This window comes from Harpia harpyja, chromosome 22, assembly GCF_026419915.1.
Source record: "Harpia harpyja isolate bHarHar1 chromosome 22, bHarHar1 primary haplotype, whole genome shotgun sequence".
Lineage (NCBI taxonomy): Eukaryota > Metazoa > Chordata > Aves > Accipitriformes > Accipitridae > Harpia > Harpia harpyja.
Genome location: NC_068961.1, coordinates 651,652 through 668,283, shown reverse-complemented (window position 1 = coordinate 668,283; position 16,632 = coordinate 651,652). Strand labels below are relative to the sequence as shown.

Sequence of the window (16,632 nt, the reverse complement as noted above, 5' to 3'; positions counted from 1 at the left end):
TAATGTACAGTTCCCTCCCAGTTGCCCAATAATGTTAAGTGTTCTGTTTGCCTTCTCCAGCATATTCCCTAATGTTTGGCAACTTCCCTAAACTTAGGAGAACTGGTTTTGAGTTCAGTTTTCCTTTACGTCTGCTTTTTTCTAGGTAGCACATAGAGTTGTTCTACAACAACATACTATGATGTGCTCTGTGACACTCTGAAGATAGTATTAATTTTTTCATTTAAATAAAATTGTTCACTTGTTTGAAGATACCCATTTTATAAAAGCTGAGCAATGGAGGTCCCACCCCTGCGGCTTCTCTAGAGCTGTGCCAAGTGTTTTGGAAATCCAGGTACATTGCCTGGTCTCGGTTGCTGTCCTTGCTGTACTTGTTTGCTCCTTCAAAGTGTTCCCTCACATCTGAGACTTGTCTCCACCAAAGGCGCTGCCTCTGCCCCTGTATAAGCATCTCTACTATTTCTATCCTTTTTTTATGGTGCATACTGATACAGAAGTCAAATCTACTGTTAGTAGTTCCATTGATCTCCCTAGTCTTCCTAAATTCCTTCCAAAAACTGGTCAGATTTGCAAGCTTTTGCTAGAGATAAATTTGGTTATACATCACAGTTAATAGCTGGGGAATTTTTGCCTGTTTTTTTTTTTTTTTTATTATTAGGTGCTAAGTCTCTTCTGTTAACGTATGTGCACATGCACACAGGTACATACACATTTGAGCCATACTTAACTTTTCTTGTGAAGAGTAGTTCTGACACAAGAACCTCTTTCACCAGCTGCATTCTGAGCCCGTTGGTCCAGCTGCTAGGGCTTCATCTCCCTGGCAGATGGGCAAGTGTGTTTGATGTACTTGAAAAAGACACTTCCTTTTAGGCCTTCAGTAAGTTATTCTTCATGGATACTCTCTGCTCCTTTCTGGGTTTTTTTTGTTTTTTTTTTTACATTTAAATTTTGATTATCCACCTTTCCCCTCTTGTTTAGACATGAAGGAAGGATGTATTTTCTTCCAACAGCCTAACTTGGTCTCATCTAACTATGCTAGCTTTCATTGATCTTGCTGACTGGCACCCATCTAGCTTGAGCTTTTAAGTAATTTAAGAATATTGTGCTGCCTCTAAAGAGCTTACTTTAATTTCCTTTTAAGCTGTTTGTTATTTTCTAGCTTTTGTTATTTTCTAGCTTTGAGGTTGCACATGATTTTGGATTTCTTGCTCAAACAAGGATCTGGGGTGTGCCTATCTTAAGGACTGCAACAGATGAGTCTTGAAGCAGGCCTTCTGCATTATTCAAGACTATGCCAAGCTCCTAAAGCTCTGCTTCAAGAAAGTAATCTCTTACAGCCTCTATAAATTTAAATACCCTGTTATATCTTGTGATATTTGCTCAAGCTGAGGAGATGAAGTCAAGTCCCTCATTTTTAACCTTATTCTAACTACAGCCATGTAATAGATACTCCATACTGATGCAGTTTACTGTCGCTTCCACCGAATTTATGTCATGGTCTTAAGAGTCAAAACAATTACCTCAGTTCTGCGAAGTCCAAGATATGTTACTGGTATTCAATTCATGTAACTTGTTGGGGTTGCAGTGGTTTGGTTGCTTTTTTCCCCACCACCAGTATTCATATAAAACCATTTGATCTTGGTCATGTTGCCTGTTTTATAAATTGTGCTTATCAAAGCTTTTGCTGGCTGTGACTGTGCTTCTGCTGTTTCCTGCCGGGAGGTTATTGACTCTTCTACCTCTTTTCTCCAGGCTGTGGTTTTTATGCAGGCTTGATGTTTAAAGCAGAGAATCCTTGCCTTTTAAAGGGGAAGGGTAGTTACACAACTCTCAAGCACCATTTGTAACGCATGTGTGGGCATGCCTGGACTGGGGGAAGGTTTGGGTTTGAAATTCTTAGAGAAGAAAACGGTGAGAGAGAAAATTTGATGCACACCAGTAATGTGCTTTGGCTTTATTAGTAATAAACCACCACTACACCGCAGTGCTGGAAGTGTGCAAGAGTGCTGCTCGCCAGCTACTGACCGCTCTTCTGAAGCGCTCAAGCAGTCTGACAAGATGGCATGGCTGAAGATTTTATCATTCAACTTCTGGAAACACAGGTCTGTTGAAATGAAATAGCAGGTTTAAAATATAGTTTACAGTTCCACTGTTATTCATGTTGTATTTCAGCACAAAGATGAAAGAATTTAGATTTCCTTGGTGTGCGGTGAAAATGTTGGAGAGAGAAGATAGATACCCTTTATGCTGAAAAATTGCATCGAAAGATGTAGGTGTTGAGAAAAAACAAGGAAGTCACCTTAAATGGGCAGTTGTTCACTTTATGTTTTGGATTTGTGTGGTGGGGTTTTCTTGTGTAGCAGGTGAGGGTCCGCAGGGCCGGCTCCTGCTGGAAGCTGCTGGAAGCTCCCCCAGCTCCAAGCTGGACCTGCCTCTGGCCCAGGCTGAGCCCATCAGTGACAGTGGAAACACCTGTGGGAGAGCAGATTTAAGAGGGGAAACCTGCAGGGAGTGGGGGATTGGGATGGGAAAGGAACCCCTCTGTGGGTACTGAGGTCAGGGAGGAAGGCAGGAGGGGATGCCCCCCGTGGTGAGGCGGCAGGCTGTCCCCCCAGCCATGGAGGGGAGTGGAGGCCCCCCAAGATGGCCGGGACTCCGTGGAGCAGGCTGGGACTGAAGGACTGCAGCCCGTGGGAAGGACCCACGTTGGAGCAGTTTGTGAGGAACTGCAGCCCACGGGAAGGACCCACGCTGGAGAAGTTGGTGGAGGACCATCTCCCGTGGGAGACACCCCACGGCGGAGCAGGAGCGAGTGCGGAGGAGTCCTCCTCCCCCTGAGGAGGAAGGAGCGGCAGAGACCAGGTATGGCGGACTGACCCCATCCCCTGTTCCCCTGCGCCGCCGGGGGGAGGAGGGAGAGAGAACCGGGAGTGGGGCTGAGGGGGAAGGAGGGAGGGCTGGGGGGAAGGCGTTCTCAGGTCGGGTTTGACTTCCCAGTATCCTTGTTTTGATTTGATTGGTAGCAAGTTAAATTGATTTTTCTTCCCCAAGTTGAGCCTGTCTTTTGCCTGTGCCCATAAGTGGGGAGTGATCCCTCCCTGTCCTTGTCTCAACCCATGAGCTTTTCTTTATATTTTCTCCTCATCCCACCAGGCCCGGGGTGGGGAGGAGTGCGCGAGCAGTTTTGGGGGGCTTTGTTACCCCCCTTCAGCTGGGCTGAAACCATGACAAATTACCTTATGTAGTTTTTGTTCTGCCTTGCACTTCTGCAAACAGCTAATACAAAAAAGGTACGTCTCACAATTCTGTACCCAGTTCCCTTGAACAGCAAGGTCAGTGGATAGAAAATTGGCTGTTTTTTCCTCTCCCCAGCATGTACCAACCTGCAGAAATAACTTACAAAATATGCTCCATAAGTACACCTAAAATAACTGTTGCTTAATGCAATAAATAAGTATATTGCTGTAGCCATTGTTCAGGTTGACTTATTACTTTTTTTTTTTTTAAACTTCAAATTCAATTATATTTACTACTAGCAGCAGTACATAAGCAGTATCTATGTCCTAGGGAGGTTACGAGTTTTTAAAATGAAAATACTAAGGCATGCAGACAAATAGGCTTAAATATGATGACCTTCCAATGTTTCACAAACATTCCACTCGGGCAATAAAAAAAGAAGTATTTAAAAAAAAAATGATTTGCAAGTTAAAAACCATACTGGTCCCAGCAGCACATTCTCACTTAGTAACAAAAAGGTTTAAGTCAAGATGTAGGCTAACTCCTAAATTAAATGCTGGCCCTGTGACCTGGCGGTGGGCCTAAGCTGTCCTACAGCTACCTAAATAAGGCTTGTGCAACATTGCCACTATTGAAGGAAGGGGTGTGTGTGTATATACATGTATAGTGAAAGACAATTCAGACTTGGGGAAAAGAAAGCAGTACCGAGCCTGTATTTACTGCAGCACTTTGAACTACAAGTATATTAAAGATAACAAAATTATGCTCTCATTTTGTTCCATAATAAATTATTGCATCCTGCTGCCTTTCAGCTGTACAAGCATGGGTATGAGTGTATTCCTAAGCCCCAGCTCGCTCACTCTTTGATGCTGTGCAGTGAAGCGGCAGGGCATGGTGGGACACTGAAGGTATCCACCAGTGAGTGACTCAGAGCTCCAGCCTTGGTGCTCTTGGCATTTCAGTAAAGGAAACCAAGAACACAGAAAACTACTTATTTTTATTTTAAAAGTTAGATGGGTCTGTACAATAGCATTGTATCAGCACTAAAACTTCTCTTGCCAGTATGCTGCTAATCATATAGGTATGCTTTTGCAATAATTTAACTATCCAGTTAACCAGGGTGCAAAACAAGGTCATTAAAAAAACAGAATGGCTTTAGGCTCTTATGAGTGAATGAGTGGCAATCTGGGTCTTGCCAGACAGAGCAGCGCTTTGGCAGGCATTCTGCCTTCTGCAGGAAATCCTGTTTCCAACAGGAATGAATTCAGAGAAGCTGAAGTAAAAGTTACAGGGCCAGTCTATCACGAGTAGAACCAAGTCACCAGGTTCCTGAGGGGGCCTGAGATGTTTCTGGAGCTGGTCAGCAAGCTGGAGACAGAAACTACTAGAATGGCAGTTGCATTGGCTGTCTCAGGGCAGATCACTCCCTTCAGCACTGGACCCCCCCACTGCGTACCTGTTAGTCCAACCAAAACCCCACTTAGAGAACGCATTCATCTCCACTTCCTAGACATGGCATTTTAGTGTTTTTACACCCATGAACACCAGCTAGACTGCAGCATGGTTTATCAGGTAGTGGCTGAGCTGTCCTTCAGCAACTTTGACCTTTCATGCTGTTTAGCACATCCTGTCCAGCTGCCGCCCACCTGCTGAACTCCAGCAGCATCTCAGCCTTCCACAGGAATACTCAAGTGCTTTTGCACCCACCTGCATCACTTTTAGAGGAACCATTCTGGAAAAAGGTGTGGAAGGAGACATGTCTATGCATGATGACCCAGGGGGTCCTGGTAACAGCAGGCAGGACATTAAAAACAAATAGCATAAGAGCAATGAGAAGAGAGCTGCAATTAGTAGCTCACCCTTCCTTCCCACTCCCATTTAGTTTGTGAGGCAGTCAGAAGACTTAAGTAAACAACTCCAACCATAAGAGACACACAAAGCTGAAATCACTGATTATAGGCATGAACAGCACCGTACATGCTGGCGCAAAGCAGCTGGTAGGTCTCCTCGAAGCAAGCGCTGAAGAGGGGTCATGTAACAGCTCACAGCCCTGTCTGCACCAGGAAGAGCCACCACCATGCTCTCTGGGAAGCACTTCTGTTGTTCCAGTAAGTCAGGCCACTGACCTCTTCGTTTCCTACTTTTCAAGAGCTGTGTGTCAAAAGGAAGCAGGACCTGACCAAAAACTGTCCCCAAGTTCAGTATGTTTAATGCTTATAATTTGCTGCCACTTGCAAATTAAATTAGCATCCAGAACATCTAGAGTTCCCCTCAGAATCATTGTGGAGCCCTTCCTGTGAGGCAAGGAAGAGCCTGAGAAAGCAAGAGAAAACTGCTGGCCTGCTTGCATGCACCAAGTCTTTGTCAACAGATGTTGACTCTTACAGCTGAATGACTGCTAGCCAAACAGTAAACAGGAAAGTTTGCAATACCTGTGCTCCACGGCTTCGTTGCCATTACCTCACAGCACCAGCACAGGGATAATCTGCTGTAGACGATGACCAGAGGGGGCATGCTGGAAGGAAGCTGGTCCTCTTGGTGACATACAGGTGAGCACCTTCCTGAGGAACAAAATGCTGATGGTGAACTCTATCCCAGCCAGACCCAGCCCAGGTACCTTAAGATACACAGCTGGAGCCCAGCAGCCCACTGATTTGCTGTCTTTACTTGAATTTTAACAAGCTACACATCATGGGAAGTAACACTTTCACCATCAAAACCCACATTTTCAGTATCAGTCACCTAATCTTCTATTTTTTTCAGCTTGAGCAGAAAGATCAGGACAGCCAACAACTCAATTAAGGCCTGTCTTAAGTAACTAAAAGCTTTAATTTAAACTCAAGTTAGACAACAGCTTAGATTTGTCTGACTGACAGCTCCCAAGGTGATCCATAACTTGCCTGTAGAACCATGATGAACGGAGATATTTTACTTCTACATGGTCCAAATTCTCCAGCTTTTCAGTCAGCCTGAGGTTTAGAAGCAAACTGTGTTTGTCTTGTATTTGTTCAGATAATAATGTATTTTAGACACCTGCCTGATTGCCTCACACCATTTTCATCAAAAAAAGCTACAGGAGGGCTCTAACTAAACACAGGCAACACCAATTCACCAAGACCATACTGCCATCTTAGCACCTAAGACAAGAAAAGGTTAAAGGACAGTGCTTCCTTTACTGTTCCAAAAAAACCAAACACAAAACCACACAAAACCAAAACCCAACTCAACAGTTACTTGAGTCTGCTCAAGATTTATACTTGAACTTTACAGGAGTCTGACTGGTCACCTCCATCTATTCCCCAAACCCCTTTCTATACCCCTTCTGTTTGTGAAGGATCCAAGTCATCTATTCCAAGTTTTTCACATCAAGACAACTCCCATCTTCCCAAACCGTTAATGGTGGGCTAAGTTATAAACTAAGAACTACACATCTTTATTACCATGCAGAAATTAAATTATATTCAGGCAAGAAGGTATTGACCTCACATCAATGGACATTAAACACACCAAACATTTTATTTAATAAATTTTATTTATGCAAAGCCAATCCAAAAGTGTTGTGTAAAAGTGAAAAGCTCTTTTTACATATTAATTTTTTTTTTTGCATACTTTCTGTGTGGGAAGAATGAAGATTTGACTGTTTTATTTACAGGAACCCACTTAGTTTGTTTAAAAATATAGACATAGGTATTAATTCATTTTTATTTTCCCTAAAAGCTAATTGCTGTACAGTATACAATAGCTCAAAGTACCCAAATAACCAAGGGTATCCCATGACAACTTGACTATAGAAGCTTTTGGTGCCCGATTGAGAATATTCTCATTTTGATGTAATGCTTCCACCCAGTGCTTGGTTTTGGTTTTTTAGGGGCTTTTTTTTTTTTAATGTATACAGTAGTCAAATTATATTACTATGTCACACCCGGTATTTCCTTAAGGAAGAAAAGTTATGTTCCTTGACCCTCCAGTTCAGCTGCTGCTATATCTGGTTCTTCATCATTGTAAATGTTTTCTGCCTAAAAACACAAAATAACACATTACAAGTGGTAGGCACAATTGTTTTTAAACAATCTTCTACAATTTATATAGAAAAAACATGATAGTACCAAGAAGACACAGACATCATCCCCTCCTTAAAGGGACCTTCTCCCTGCCTTTTCTTAAAGGGCAGCCAAATTTCAGAGTGTGCACACAGTGGCTAGACTTCAGCAGTTGTCTTCTTGCATTGTTTTATTTCAGCAGCATAACTATTAGCCATTTAACCATTAGCCTTACCATGAACATTTTATTTGGACTTACCTCAACCTCAGTCTGAACACACAAACCAAGTTAAAGAACAGGTATAAAGAACCGAAAACCTGACCTGTGACACACATTTAAGTGTGTTACTTTTTTTTTAACTTATCTGATTTATAAGATAACTGATCAAATTCCTGTAATGTAAAATAACATGAACTAACTGGAGAGTTAAAAGGCATCTTGCTTCACAGTGAACATGCAGGGGATGGGGGGAAGAGTAAGTCTTGGCTAGTATTGGATGCAAGTTTGCAACTGCCACATTTATTCTGAATGTTAACTAGTATCTAAGACTTGGAGTTGAGAATTAGCTAGCAGGTGTATTCAGGTTGTTTTAGCCTGTTTTCTTTTGAAAGTCTTACTCTCTAATCTAACAGTGTAAGAAGTACAGGGGTTAGACTACTGAAGGCACAAACTGCCCTAAGAAGAACAAGCCATTTATTTCAAGTTTCATTTATGCAACAGCTTCAGAGCAACTCAGGAGCTGTTGTGACACTCACCATTTGCCATATCTGCATTATGTTGTCCTCCGATACAGAACAGATTACCCAAGGCTCATTAGGATTCCAGCTGAAGTCTGAAATTTTGGCAGTGTGTCCTCCATGAATAAACTGTTAAAAAAACCCACAAGCTTCAGTAAGCCATCTCATCTCTAGAGAGCAGTCTGCTAAAACCCAAGATTCAGAAGTTAAATTCATCATGCTGATGACTACACAAAGAAAAACTTGCTACTAGAGATTCACAACAGAGACGTGAAGAAGGTGTGGGTGAACCAGTGCATTCCGTTCATTGCTTACAGACACGGCTGCAATTGCTGCAACAGCATTTAAGATGACAGTTCATATTATTATAGCAACAACTGACTGACATCCTCAAAATGGCACTACTTCACATAAGGTTGGGCTGTGAAATACGGCCATATTTTATATCCATTACCTCATCTAATTATATGAGCACTTACACAGTTACACAGGAAATGGGGAAACCAAACTACAAGCATTTTTGATTGTTTCCTGAAGAAGCAAAAGAAAACATACGCTTTTGTACATCAGTAAGATTAGCTATATGGGACCTAATTGGTTTAATGCAAGAGAAACAATCTGAGGCCTTGGCTTTACACGCATTCAGTTATAAAAACGTACGAACAAGCACATGGCCAAACTGTAAGTATGTTCAATAAAGATGTGTAAATCATGTCCAGACGAGCTTTGAAAAAATCACAGCATTCAGAATTGAACAGAGGAAGCCTACTCCAAATTAGAGCTATGGACTGAAAACTGGGGAAGTGGAAAGATTTTAAAACTGCTGCAGTTTTAGTAGCACAGTCATAAGGCATCATACTGCCATACAGCTTGTCAGCAGATTGAAACCTGAACAAAAGCTTACCAGCAGTTCAGGAGGCCCATCTTCTGCATCCTCTGCAGACTGCTCTTCTCCAATTTTACTGGAAGAAAGTAGTTTATACTTTTTATTAATAATGAAAATTGCATCCTGTATCAGCTTAACTTAACAGCTCCTAGCCCTTCTTTCCAGTATTTGCTTTTGCTATTGGTTTTTCTCACTGTCAAATAATGTAAGCCTCAGGTACAAAACATTGACTGTTTAGCATTATCATTACTAAAATAGAATCTAACTTGTTAAGTGTATGGAGGCTGAAATCACTTATTACTAAAGACAGCAGAAAACAATTCTATCAGCAAGAAATCCTCAAAGAGAAGTAACATGAGAATGTTACACACATACTGTGCTGCTTCTACTGTATACTTGAAAGACTAGGTCCGAGTTCAGCAAGCAAGGAAGGCCAGAGAACAGCACAATCATGTCTACCAAATAAAGCAGGTCTGCAGCCTTTTTTTGAACTGTCTGTTCACATATACTAAAAGAAAGGAAATGCTCTTCACCTCAGATCCCATACATTAAGCCGACGATCAGTACCACTCGAAGCAAGAATTGTTTCGTTATGAGGAGACCAGTGAACCTATTGAAAGAAAACAACTTGACTGGAGCACAGTGACTGATTTCTAATGCATATCCTGTATAACCACCACCTGAGCACTAATTTTCAACAACTAGACTCAATACAAGTTTCTTCCAGCAAACTATTGCTCAAATAGAGTGCTTTCATCTTAAGATTTCTCAGATTGAACAGCCAACATTATTTCACTGTTACAGATTTACCATATCATGAAATTTACTTGTCTAAAATTCACTGTTACTTGCACCTATTAAGTAGGCAGAGTTCACAATATTAGATTTGAACCCCAGTCCTCTCCACAGCAGGAGATTTTAGAGAAACCTTCTACCTGTACTGAGGGTAGCTGCAAGCTCCCAGTATCTTTTTAGCAGTAAGTTGTGGACTACTTGCTTCGGAGTCAAGTGGGGAAAGGTAGAAAGTAACTATGTGGTACTGTCTGTACTTGTTGAACCAAAATTCACTATTAATGTTTAACAGACTTTTATTTATTGTGGTCAGTCACTATAAGAAAATTTACATGTTCTTGTCCTAGTCAGTACTCTTATAGATTTTGTTACAGGTTGTGAGAAAAGTTTACCCACCTGAAAAATTTCATCTTTATGAGACTCAAAAGAATGGAGTTTCAATTTTAAATTTCGAAGGTCCCATAGAGCCACCGTCTGGGAGAAGTAACAAGAAATCATTTTTACTATAATGGCTAATGAACTGTCATCTAAAATACTTATAAATTTGAAGTATGCACAAGTAAATACCTTGTCAGCAGAACCAGTTGCTAGAATGAACTCACTGTAAGGGTTGAAGGACAGACAGTTGACCTCGGCTGTATGAGCATCTACAGAATGACTTGGCTTGGACGTAGTATTAGATCTTGTGTCCCAACTGTTGCAATGAAGGGTTTGAGGGAGAGTGAAGGGCAGGGAGGAGAGAGCGAGAGTGAACATAAATTTTCACAGGAGGTTCTTTTTCACTACACTACACATTAGTTTAAGAGACTACATTATTACTAAACCTAAGTCTGAAGCTACAGTTTTTATTCAAAAACCTTTCAGGATTTTGTGTCTGTTGTACATGAGCAGTTCAGACCAGGAAGCTGAGAAACATATTAATTACACCTTATTTTCAAATGATGTGAACACATTAAATGACATGCAGATTTCAGCAATTCTGCAGCATTACTATAGTTGATTGCACTAAAGAGCTACACCATACCATTCCATAATTCACATTTTTTTTTAATCTAAGTGCTCTGGACTGGTCCACTGACAGCACACAGCAGGCACTATCCAGAAACTGCTTAACCCCAACTTACATCATAAGCTTCTGATCATCAGCCACGGATCCAAACAGAGATTCATGAAGCAGATGCCATGCCACATCTTCTACTACTGCAGAATGCCCAGTAAAGATTGCTTTCGCATCAACAATTTTGCCTTCTTTTGGTCCAGCACTTACATCCCATAAACACACAGTCTGTAAATAAGAGTCATATTCTATTGTTATGCAGACTTCAACAGTGTTATCTTAATAAACAAACAAACAAATCACATTCTACGTATAAACAGAGAGATGACACTCCTGCTCCTGAAACAGTTCTTTGTTTTTGAAAAAGAACACTTAATATTCCGTAAGTTAGAAGTCAGCTGAGTTAAGTCATCCATTAGTTTTTTTCAAATTCAAGGTTCAAGGATTATTTGTAAGGTCACAAAAGCAATTTACAAAAAGCATCTCTATTTCAGTAGTAAAAGCATTTCACTTTTAAAGCCCACACAGAAATTTGCTAGCTATTAGTCCAACTGATCTTTGAGGGCCTTACTAATTTATGGTCCCAGACCCAAGCCAGTTTAAAGGGTTGTTATACAACAATATCTTCCAGCAGACAACTATAAAAACATTCTGTTCTCACTTCACTGAGAATGTTACAAAGAACTGGTTGTTGATTACAGCCTAAAGCCAACCGACAGCCTTTAGAAATATAATTACAATAGGTGAAAACCTCCCCACGTAACAATATACAGCAACACTAACTCAGTTTTTCTCTAATTATCTATTACAGCATAAATTAGGGGGGGTGGATTGGTTTTTTTGGGTTTTTTTTTTTAAATAGGGGAAAAAATGTGCTTTTTACATGATCATCTGATGCACTGAGAAGATGTCCACTCAAATTTGAGTTCCATGATAAGCCATAGCCTTCTTTCTGGTGCCCTCTTAATCTAAGGTCAGGATTACACTCTCCACTTGGGTCTGAAAGAGAGGAAATTCCTTCCATTTAGCTACACCTTGCACATCAATCCATAGGAGCATCATTATTCCTAAGAACTTTGTTTCCATTGCAATAATGGTATTTCATACATCAGCCTCATTTGAGAATGCTGCTTCTAAAAAGATTCTCTCATGATACTGAGCATAACCAGGCAGTTAGAAGTCACCAAAGATATGGGCCTTCTGACTTGGATTCCAGAGCCCATTACCTCTCCTCCTAATTGGAGTTAAATACAAGTTTACCTTTCGACAAGAGGCACTTTGCTTAACTTCAAGGAGTCTGACCCACCTGGTTTTGAAGGATGTTTAGTGTAGTCAAATACCAACACATCAGCCGACGGTGTTTTTGTAGCAATGATGCAGGGATTCTGCGGCATGTAACGAGCACGGTTTACTTCACCTTCATGGTTAATTTTAATCTCCGTTTCAATTTTGCCAGTCACAGATCCAAAGCCACCAAACTCTACATTTGTCGGAAAAAGGTCAGTTTATCACATCAACTATTTTAAACAGGTTAAACAGCATTTCATGCATCTCCTCCACTCCAAGAAGCAGCAGTAAGCAGCTTATCATAATACAATAAAGATTATGACAGACTAGCACCATGTGGCACAACAGTGTTAACAATAGATATTTTGAATCCTCTATGGTAGAAACTAAAGCTCTGAAAGAGTTTGTATTTGAGGTAGATGGATATTGGTTTTCACCACAACTGACAAAGCTGGCAGAAACGCTAGTAGAGATTGTATATCATGTTACCTAAATTATTCTGAAATAAGAAGTTTCCTCTTTTTAGTCACTATTAATGATCTAGAATTAGTGTGACCTGCTAAGTATACGTCAGCTTTCGTATTTAACAGAAAGTTAGAATACCTTTAGACAGGACACTTATTAATGCTACTGCTAAAACATAATCTGAAGAATGCACGCACTGCCCACCTCCTTTCTCACTGTCATATTGAGAAGCATCAAACTGATCATCATTGGGAATCTGGACTCTTGCAACAACCAGGTGGTTCTGTTCATCAGACGTGTGCGTTCCCAAAACCAGCCAGTGTAGAGCATAATCCTTTCCTTCCGGCCTGTTTAGAATAATAAATGCATGGAATAAAATTAAGTGCTCTGTTCCAGAAGTTTGATAGCTAGCATCAATAACATTCAAGGTCCAAACTTCTCCAGGGAGCTAGAAAAGAGAGACTCACGTAAGAGATCCTTTCCTTTGTCACAAGAGACTTGTGCCATAAAGTGAACTAGACTCTGACATAAACAAGCCAAAGACACAACCAGCAAGGCTAGAGTGACAACGCAAGTCAGTAGCCATTGCCACTCTGGCTTGAAAGGGATAACTACAATTTGCATAGTAGTTAAAGGTGATGCTAATACCTAGTTCTGTCTTTAATTCCCCTAGCAGTTGCACAGTATTGATTTAGAAAACAATATTACTTTCTATAAAACACAAATACTGCCGACAAGCGGCAACCTATTTTAGTTACTTCTCATAGAAACTTTTGCTGTTATTATTTCATTTCAGAAGCTCATTTCTAAACACTGCACAAATCCTAGCTAACTAGAATCAAATTTCTCTTCTGGCGGTTACATGCAACATTTAGACATTTAGTAGTAAGTGAAAGGCTGGATGGAGAGTGCCATTTATCGCTGAAAGGAAAAATTTTAACAGTCAAACCCAAGCAAATTCTGCATTCTTGAAAGCAACAAACTAATTACGATGTCTGAATCCAAGCAAACAGGAATCACTGGGGCAATCAAAAACCACCATAGGTATTACTACACCACTTCCAAGGCATCATCATACATTTTGAGGGGGAAAGAAAAACACAAAACAAAACAAAACACACACAATGCACACGCACTTACTTGCGTCAGGAACAGGTGTCCCATCATGTCAGGTGCCATACAAAGAGACAGTCCTTGCCTTAAATGGCTTACATATTTTGACACTGGATAATTGGAAATACCAGGTTTTAAACTGAATATAAAGTCAATCTGCAAAATACGAGGCAAGCAGAAGTGTTCCTCATCAGGGCTCCACACCCTCACATCCCCACTTCATTTTCTCCATGCCACAACTAGTTAGCTCACATCTCTCAACATCTTCCCCAAACGTTCTGGTATACAAAATTAAGTGATCATCTAACACGCCAAGTATAACATCACATACATAAGGTGGAATTTTAAAGAGGAAAGAAACATCCTCTGATTATTGCGTGAACTTCACACACAAGCTATTTTAAAACCTAGCTGTATCCAGTTTACGACAACGTGAGGGACCCAGACCTTGCCCACTACCTCAATGGAGCCCTGAGTGGTTACTGCAACAATTTACCTTCTACAGTAGCTGGCACATGAACGGGATCTACCCCCATGTTCATAATTCTTTAAGAAATTAACCAGTGAGGCCACAATTTTCAGGAGGAGGGGGAAGAATGGGAAAATTAAAATACATGAAGTCAACAGTGAGCCAGGGACAGAACCAGGATGTGAAGCACCAGTCTTAGAACAACAGCCCCTTAAATAAGTCCAGACTTAAAACAAAATCAAGAGACAGATACTATGGCTTCTACAGAAGAGTAATCTGTAGTGCATGAGGAAAAACAGTCTTGAAGAAAAAACTAGTTTAGTACCTAGATTTCTCTCATCAGAATTAACTATAAAAGTGTTAGGTCTCTTATATATCAATAAATTGGGAAAGATTTATCTCCTCACACCTCACAACATCTTCTGCTAGCCTAAGCTAGAGTTGTGTAAAGTATCAGGTTGTGACTTTTTTCCCCAAAGCTTCTGCATACCCTAAAGGTTTTTAAAGTTGCAAGCACTATAAAGCATTACAAGCTGACAGAGGAGTCTAACCCAAATTATTCTCGTCTTGCACGGTTTTCATCCTCAAGTTACTTAGCAGACGTGGTTAACAGAGATAGAAAGAGCTGCGGAACAAGCAACTGCACACAGTCCCAGCTCCCGCTTCGCAAACTAAGCGAATCAGCAGCGGAGCCCGGTGCCTCCCTGGCACCTCCCAGGCCTCTCTTCCCTTCTCTCACCTGGTCACATCAGGCAACCACTGCACGGTGAGGCTGGGCCACTCCAGAGCGTGTGTCATCACCAGGTCGTACAAGAAGGGGGTGTTTTTCTTCCAGATCTTGTACTCCTCGCTAATGACGCGCTCCTCCACCGTGTCCTCCAGCACTGCGGGAAGGGAGAGGGATGAACCAGGGGCTTGGAACCGGGGCCGCCAGGGGCCGGGGTAGGAGAGGGGGTCCCCAAGCGCCCTCAGGGCCGGCCGGCGGGAGGACAACTGCCGCCACCTCACGCCCGCTACCACCCCCTCGGCAGCTCCCTGGAGAGGAATCCCGGAGCGCCTCAGCTCCGCCACACCACCCGCGCCCCGGACACACGCGTCCTCACCCCCGGCGAGGGCGAGGAGGGGGTCTCCTACCTTCCTTGCTCGCCATTTTGGGTGTGCGCCTGCGCGCCCACAAGCGAGGCGCGGCGCAGGAAGCAACGGCTAAAGGCGCCGGAGGGGGAAAAGGGGGAGAGGAAGGAGAGGGAGAGGAGGAGCAGGAGGAGGTCGGCAGGGGGATCGAGGGCGGCCGGTGAGGGCCCCGCCGGTGAGGGCCCAACGCCGCCGCCGCCGCCGCCGCCGCCCCGCGCGGGCTTGCCGCCTGCCAACCCGCGCCTCAGCACCGCCACGCATGCGCTGCCGGCCGGCCAATGGAGCGGGCGGAAGGGGCGCGAGACGGGGCCGGCGGCGCTCCAATCAGGCGCCATGGCGCGCGCTCCGGGCCCACGCGAGGCGGGGCGGGGCCGCCCTGAGAGACGGGAGCGCGCAGGAGCCCCCAGCAGGCGCGGGCGGGAGCGGCGGGGGCCTGTCCTGCTGCGGGAGCGGCGGGCCCGGCCCCGGGATTACGGGGCGGAGCGGAGCGGAGGCGGAGCAGGCAGGCGGCCCGCGGGGGGTGCGCGGGATCTGGGGAGGCGGGTCGGGCCGGCCGCGCTGTTGCCGCCAGGTGGGGCTGTCGGTACGGCAGTGCCGGCCGGGGGGGCTTCGTGCCGCCGCTTCGTCCCCGCTCAAGGGCGCGATGGGGTAACCCCCCCCCCCCCCCTCCTTCCAGTCAGCTCCGGCCCGGCCGCAGTGCTGAGGCGCGGGATTCGCCGTAGGCGCGTTTGGTTGGACGAGCGCGGTCTGCTCGCCAAAATTCTGCCGTTGCCCCCAGACGGTAGCGGGGCAGGCGGGCGTCGGTGCCGCGCCGCCGCGGGCTTAACGGCTCCTTTCCCCGCTCGGGCCGTGCCCCCAGACGGTGCCCCCCGGGAAGAACGCGGACGGTGGGTGCCGCCGCAAGCCGGCGTGGGAAGCAGTCTCGTCGGGACTGCTGCGGAAGATCGGGGCGCCACAAGGCTGTCGGCGAGTATCGTTTACACTCGTCTTCCTTGCACCGGGATAAAATAAAAATTAGAGATTCTAGAGGTGTTAAATCCCCCGAACACTCGGGAGTGGGTGACGAACAAAAACGTTCTTCTGGCCCTCCTCTTCAAACTACCCTGCATGTTACTGCTGCTGTAAGGCGGGTTTACCAAACGGGGCACCAGTCATTGCACGTTAGAAGTAGAAATTGAGAAACGGGAGTAGTTTTATTACTACTTAAATCATTCATTAGTTTTCATGAACAGAACCCAGGGTACATTCAGAAAGGAGGGACAGTGCAGGCAACGAGAGGGAAATGAGAACAAATGACTTGTTCTGCGGAAGTGTCCAAAAAACAAAATGCAAGATATCCCTTTCCACCACTCAGAAATTACAATAATTTAGCCATTAAAAGAGGAAAGAACAGCCCGCATAGTTAACATCAGTTAAA

At 43.7% G+C, this 16,632-nt stretch overlaps 1 protein-coding gene across 3 annotated transcripts; it reads right to left on the bottom strand.

Annotated features, from left to right (window-relative positions):
• Positions 1–1,727: 1,727 nt before the first annotated feature.
• Positions 1,728–15,396, bottom strand: RBBP7 (RB binding protein 7, chromatin remodeling factor). 3 transcript variants are annotated; one of them, XR_008233027.1, is made up of 15 exons: positions 15,219–15,396; positions 14,824–14,968; positions 12,707–12,849; positions 12,057–12,230; positions 11,634–11,749; positions 10,818–10,978; positions 10,261–10,387; positions 10,090–10,167; positions 9,435–9,511; positions 8,920–8,977; positions 8,034–8,144; positions 7,160–7,253; positions 5,670–5,798; positions 3,237–3,395; positions 1,728–2,104 (listed from the first exon to the last, which is right to left on the bottom strand). XR_008233027.1 is itself a non-coding variant. In XM_052774006.1 (13 exons), exons 1-12 carry the CDS (start codon positions 15,232–15,234, stop codon positions 7,185–7,187), a joined length of 1,275 nt encoding a protein of 424 aa, XP_052629966.1. In that variant the 5' UTR covers positions 15,235–15,396; the 3' UTR covers positions 5,575–5,798; positions 7,160–7,184. The 3 variants fall into 3 exon arrangements, 2 of the variants coding, with proteins under 2 accessions (XP_052629966.1, XP_052629965.1); XM_052774006.1 differs by lacking the exons at positions 1,728–2,104; positions 3,237–3,395 and having other exon boundaries at positions 5,575–5,798; XM_052774005.1 differs by lacking the exons at positions 1,728–2,104; positions 3,237–3,395; positions 5,670–5,798 and having other exon boundaries at positions 6,751–7,253.
• Between the last annotated feature and the right edge of the window lie 1,236 nt (positions 15,397–16,632).